The 6,761-nt window shown below is 37.8% G+C and overlaps 1 protein-coding gene across 1 annotated transcript in view; it reads right to left on the bottom strand.

Moving 5' to 3' along the window:
- The window catches only part of armh3 (armadillo like helical domain containing 3), a gene marked incomplete in the record, with an annotated part of 17,056 nt that overhangs the window by 1,138 nt on the left and 9,157 nt on the right, over window positions 1-6,761 (bottom strand). The window contains 6 exon segments of the mRNA XM_014010174.1: window positions 2-138; window positions 1,133-1,249; window positions 3,653-3,731; window positions 5,127-5,202; window positions 5,345-5,471; window positions 5,670-5,752. Of these exon segments, the coding sequence (XP_013865628.1) occupies window positions 46-138; window positions 1,133-1,249; window positions 3,653-3,731; window positions 5,127-5,202; window positions 5,345-5,471; window positions 5,670-5,752 (575 nt within the window).

The raw sequence follows: 6,761 nt of genomic DNA, 5'->3' as shown, positions 1-6,761 counted from the left end.
GTGTGTGTGTGTGTGTGTGTGTGTGTGTGTGTGTGTGTGTGTGTCTCAGGAGATAGTGGAGAACTCTTTCAGCAGCACGTCCTGACTCAGCGTGTTCAGAGACACGTTCTTCCTCACGTTCAGACTGATGGAGCGCACCTACACACAAAATAAACACAAAAAAACACACAAGGGGCTGAGATTAAACTCTACACAATGTAACATTAAAGCTGACTCAGCATTATTGTTTTCCGGTTTGTATTTGTTTTGTTTACTTTGTGCTCTTATCTTATATCAAAGCATTTGGCTCAATAGATTTTGATACTTTTATACTTTTTGATTTTTTTTTTACTATATTTACAAAATTGTACCTGTTAAAAATACAACTCTTCAATCTTTTCAAAAACATTTTTCTCTGAAATTTACTTCAGCTCTATTTATGTCATATTTTGTTCCTTTTAGTTAATGGCTAATGTCTTGTTATTTAGCAATCAGCTACTGTTTTTACCAAATTAGCTTTTAGCCATGGTTTTGGTCATTTTGGCAAGAGTTTAGCTGAATTTATCCTATGGTTGTAGTTTTTTATTTTTTTTGGACAGTTGTGCTAATTTCAGCTTTTATCTATTGTCTTGCTAAACGTAGCTTCTAGCTGTTTTACTTTTAGTTGCTACCTTTTTCATTGATTTAGCTTTTAGCCATGGCTTTGCTAACTTTAGCTTTTTTAAAGTATGACCAATTTTAACTTTTTAGCTAGATGTTGGCCAATTTTAGTTTAAGCTACAGTTTTGCTAATTTAACATTTTGGCTACGTTTTAGGTCATTTTAGTTTTAAAACTGTTTTGTTAACTGTAGTTTTCACCTGTTGTGCTAATTTAAGCTACCAGATAACGTTTATGATTAGCTTCTAGGGTTTTGCTCATTTCAGCTTGTAACTAACTCTGGCAATTTTAATGTTCAACTTAAGTTTAGCTAAAACTTAGCTTTCATCTACATTTTTCTAATTTAGTCTGTTGGTTAGCGTTTTACAGATTTAAGTTTTTAGCTACAGTTGGATTTAGATTCTGTCCTGCCTGAATGTTTACAGTTCAGGTTATTTGTTTCATTGATCACATTTCACTCATTTAAAACGTAATTTGTCCCCCCCCCCTCCTACCAGCTCCTTGAAGAAAGCAGCTTCTTTCGGCTGCTCTGAGTATCTCTCAAACTGGTCCAGACCATCCTGCAGTTTGAGGGTCAGTGTGTCGTAGTTGGATCGCACCACCTCCAGAACCTGAACGAGAAACAAAAGACAGAAAATAGATTGGAACGCATGTCGCCCGATGACTTTCATGCTTTTCTTTCAAACTAGGATCATCTTCTGATGAGAGCTGCAGCCACTCATTAGTTATAGATTCATCCAGTGATTGTTTCCTGAAGGTTTCGTTAAGTTCTGTCAAGTGACTCACAAGATATTTTGCTAAAAGACAGAACTAATTCCCAAAACAACAAAACTGCGACAAGTTTTCCTTTTCCTCCAGCAGTGGCCAATAACTGGTACTGTCGTCTTTAACACCACCATTGATTATTGCATCTTGGTGTTGAACAGAGAGATAAAAAATAAATACTTAATTGGTTTTAAATAATTGATTGCTTTATTTTATTCATGGAGGATCATGCAGAGCGTTGTGATGCTCTCATAAGCGCTTTCAGAGAGCATTAATCAGTGCGGTATTAAAAGAGACGTGGAAAAAATCTCTGCTGGCAGCAGGAGTCACGGGATGGCTCTTATTACATCGCAGAGATCAAAACATGTCCATGTTTGTCTTTTTAGGGTTTTAAGTTTCAAAATAACCTGACTCTTGTTACGGTTGTAGCCATGAAGCAGATGAAGTTTTTATTTATTCCCACCTCTGTGCGTGTACAGAGCACATGGGCTTGAAAAGAAAACCACACAAAGTTTTGATTTGAGAAACACGCAGGTGGGTGGTCCTCGGTGTCAATAGGGTTGGGCGTAATCGTATCGTGTGCAATCAATCGTCAGAAAAACATCAATCGATTACTTTTTGGCACTTGACGATTAATACGATTAATACCACCAGGCAGACTGACTGGGGATTACTCCGGTCAGTCTGCTCAGTGCTCCTCTCTGCTTCAAATATGACGAACATTAAAAATAAAGTTCTGTGATTTATTTATCTATTAACACAATAGCCTGAAATCTGTCATTTTCACACAGTTTGGAACAATTTTTTATAAAGAGCAATTCTTTCCCATTAATTGGTCATGTGACTACGAAATAAGTGTGTCCAGGGACTCCAGGGGATTAATCGTCAAATTAATCGTTATCGGCCAAATACCACAATTAATCATGATTGATGTTTTTTGCCAATATTGCCCAACCCTAGGTGTCAATCGAGACCACGCCGGCCCATTTTTTCAGGAGTCAGCATTCTGTCACTACCTCACTCGCCTCCGTGTGTCTGGACTGAGGTGGTCAGAACACGCATCAGTAATGGTCTTCCAAAAGAGCTAATGGTGTCTCCTGGGTGTCCTCCCAGTCTGACACGCCCCCAAAACCTCCCCAAGGAGGCATCCAGGACGAAGGTCAACTGGCTCCTCTCGATGTGGAGGAGCAGTGGCTCTACTCTGAGGTACTCCTGGATAACTGAACTTCTCAACTTATCGCTGAGGAAGAGCTCAGCTCAGGACTGAGCATTTGTGATYGTAAGTGAAGGTGACCGACCGGAAAACAGAGAGCATTGTCTGGCAGCTCAGCTCCCTCTTCACCACAACAGACCAGCATAGTTCACATATTGCATTTATTATTATTTTTGCAACACTAGTTAAAAAGCTACTTCTAATTTAAACTATGTCGTTTACCCTTTTTTTAAAACATTATTTAGCTGTGGATATTGATCACCAAGTAAACACCAGGAACTCACTGACACTAAAGCCAACTTCTGCTGTTTCTACTTGTTGTGAATAAATCTAACAGATAAAAGCAAACAGGTAATTGAGGAGCATAATGACTAAATCCATTACTATCAGCTTGAAAAGTGTTCTTCAGGCTGCTCTCACATCCTCACAGGTTGGTCATTAATGATAAAAAAARCTAARTGCAGCTCAAAAATCCCTTCAATTTGCTCTACTCCAATATTACCAAAGATAAAAAGCTGTTTTTTTTCCTTTACAACTCAGCTTTACATGCTTAAAAACCAGAATTGTGTGAAATGTGACCATTACTAGAAAACAGAATAAGAATGGTTTAAATATATACAACAAAAGTCCAGCTAGCCTTTTATCTTTGCTTCAAAAGCTCAGGAACAAACAACTTAAATAAAAGTTAAAATAAATCATCCTGAGCTGCATAGAGGATGAGTTTTACGCTCACTGATGTCTGTGATAAACACCTTTAATAATCCTGACTAGAGTTTGAGTCGTTTATTATTGTCACACGACTGTAACTCCTCCGCGATTAGTAGCCTTTCAGAATAAAAYGCAGGGAACCTCTTCTCCAACACTCCCAAACAGCGTTTCATGTGCTTTACTAAAACATTAATGAGATTTGCATTTGAAATCTCAACGTTGGTTTTYGTGGGAGCTCAACCCAAACAGCCTGAAGTCAATGCTGCAGTTCATTTATACCCACACGCCACGTTTATTCAGTGAACAAGCAGAGGTGAGGAGAGCTTACCTGTTCTTCTGAGAGCTGGGAGATGTGGTTAACAGCAGCGTACGACTCGATTTTGGGATTGAAATGGTTGACGATGGCCCTGAAAAACAAAAAGAAGGATATTTTATTAAATATTTATTGGTAGCTGAGTGATTGATACAAACCTCTTAAATGTCAGTAATGTACATAAACTCCTACTTTTCTTTTTAAAGTACCTGTGACATCAATTAATTTTAATAAATATGAATGCATGTTTTTTGAAATATAACATTGATAACATTTTGTAAAAAAGATTTCACGCTGCTGCGATGAACAGTTGTTGAGATACTTACATGTGAAGTAACAGGAAGTGATGTCAAAGGTGAATGTCTGAATGTGAACAGAGCGTTGCTAAAGGCCAACAACACAGACTGTAGAGAAGAATCTGATGTTTCTTTAGATTGTGTTAATCACTATCATAGAGAAATGAGAGTGATAATATTGTTTCAATAAAAAAACAGGAAGTTTTCTTTCTCAAAGAGTTCCCCTTTGATGTCACTTCCTGTTTCACTTTAGTTGAGCCAAGTTCAAAAGAAAATGTGCCAATTATGTGACAAAACGTGTAAAATCATGTGTATTAAGCCAAGTTTTTAAATATAAATATTTTCTTTGACTTTTTATATTCCATGTATATGCATGTCACAGGCACTTTAATATTGTAGGTTTTTTTTGTTTGTTGTATTCTAAGTAAGCAATAGTGTTAAAAACAAGAATCCAGCTARATGCAAACCCATCGTATTTAGGTTTGCGTGTGAAAAGGTTTGCCGAGTTCAGCTGAACAATAAGTTCTGGAAAACTCACCACCACAACCGATTTCTCCTCAGCTCCATCTTTGGTGCCTCCTTCCAGCACAGAGTATTAAATGTAAATTCAGTGCCAGTCCTCCTCCTAAAGAAACTGCTTCATAGCTCAAATACAAGCTAAGGCAATAAGCTCAGCTGACAGATAAATTAGCTTATTTAGTTTTAGCTTGATTTGCATCAGACTGTAAACAGACTGTGATGAAAACAAAAAGATTTCTCTGCGGTTTATAAGTCTTCATGGACGAAACAGACTTCAGAGGAGTAAAGTGGTGGGCAGAAAATAGAATCATCTCCTCCATTTAAGTTCATTTCAACGTCTGTTTGGGTTCACTGAGCCTAATTTATTCATTTATCAAACGTTATTCCTTTCTTCCAGCCTTTCCATCAATTCCTTCAGACGACCTGTTTGGACAGAGAGCAGCTCAAACCGGGAAAGTCGGCGAGTTTTCTATGAAAACAGGGACCTCAAAAGATGCTCTCTTCAAATATGAAAATAAAAACTAAAATTAAAAGGAACTTTTAGGAATAAAGAAGTTAAATTTACTACCCAAGATGTAATTTTCTCATCTTACCCCTGCTTTAAATCACATTAAAACCCAACATAAGGAAACGTTTTGTTTAAAAAGACAGTATTTTTGTATTAATCTCTTTACCGAATATTGACAAGGGCATGTGTAACTTTGCTGGCTGCCTCCTTCCACTGGCCTGCATTGGTGGAAACTCTCAGAACTGGAGACAATGACAGAAAAAAACCCACAATGTATTATATTTTAAAATCTTTTCTCTGGTCTGAAGTAAACTGTTTCTTACAAGAGCTACCTCAACAGACAGGAGAATAATTGTCACAAAAAAATCGTGTTTTCAAACRTACCCATACAGTAGAGGTTGTCAAAGACCTGGTGCATTCGAACGATTTCATAATACAGCTCATCGTAGCTGCTGGATGTGGGCAGGAACGTGTCGCCGTAGGTTATAAACAAGTTGAACAAGTTTACAATCTGGAAAAACACAAACCTAATGATAAACTGACCGATGTGTTAAACAGCAAAATGCAATGAACAAAGAGGATTTTTAATCATGATTACATTAATCAACTTGTGCCRGTCTTACTCTTCACAATACAATACCTATTTTTTAAAACTAGTTTCTATTGATAAATGTCCTGTTATCATTTGGAGTTTATCTGTTGTCCTCACCAGYAAGGCCAGGTGAAAGATGTTGTGTTTGGCCAACAGGGCGGTTTCATTYGACAGCAGGAACTTCAGCAGGTTGATGAGCGCTGCAGAGACAAAGAGAGAGCAGGAACCAGGATTTAGGTTCCACCTAACTGCCTGCGATCTGCAAATCGAGGTAGTAACAGTCGAAACCATCATCATGTGAAAAAGCAAGCTAGCTTTGAGGGTCAATCAGGTGATGATGACATCTGGTCTGTGAGACCACCTGTTTGCAGGTTTGAACAATAAACTAACGATATCGCAGCTCAATTCTGCTCTACGTCTTGTTTGTTTCTGCAAGCTCGCTTTGTGTCTGAAAGCTCTTGACATTTTGCAAAACTGCTATGTGAAACAGTCTGAAAAGAAAGCATTAAAGAGAAAATGTCTGCTTTTCTCTGCGGGCAACTTCATTAAGGTAGATAATGAAACACAAAAAATCTCAGCACAAAATCAAGCCTGTCTGCAGGGCTTTTATTTTGAAAATAAAAAAACCCAAAGAATTAAGATAAACACATCTATTATTTTAACTTGGCTATTTTTCGTCACCAGGTTTATTTCATAGTATCACCAGCAAGTGTAGGAAGTTTGTGTTATTCAGGGAATTAATGTGATTATTGGTCCGATTAGAGGAATCTGTTTTCCAATGAGACACAGTCTGACGAGGCCATTACAGACTGAAACGTTATCCAGTGTTTCCCCTACCATTATACAGCTCCCCCACCCCCCCCACACACACACACACACACAACGAGACAGCCCACCCCTCTAAGAATTTCACAGCATGTAGTCATTTTTATTTAAATAAGGCCAGATCAAGTCGAGAGCTATTTTTTGTGTCCCTCCATAACCACCTCTCACCAAACTTGGGGGAAAAGACGGCACCTCCTAAAACTGTCAACCTGCTGACTGAGAACATTTGTATATATTACACTTTGTATACAGAACAATAAAGCCTACTTATAAATTATATTTTTATTGAGATATTTTTTGGACAACCAAACTGTTTTGAGGACAACCAGATTTTGTCAAACCCCAACATGAGAGGTCACCACCACGGTTAAATAAAATCCTTGG

Source organism: Austrofundulus limnaeus, unplaced genomic scaffold (assembly GCF_001266775.1).
Source record: "Austrofundulus limnaeus strain Quisiro unplaced genomic scaffold, Austrofundulus_limnaeus-1.0 Scaffold66, whole genome shotgun sequence".
Lineage (NCBI taxonomy): Eukaryota > Metazoa > Chordata > Actinopteri > Cyprinodontiformes > Rivulidae > Austrofundulus > Austrofundulus limnaeus.
This window is presented reverse-complemented; position numbering and strand designations above follow the sequence as displayed.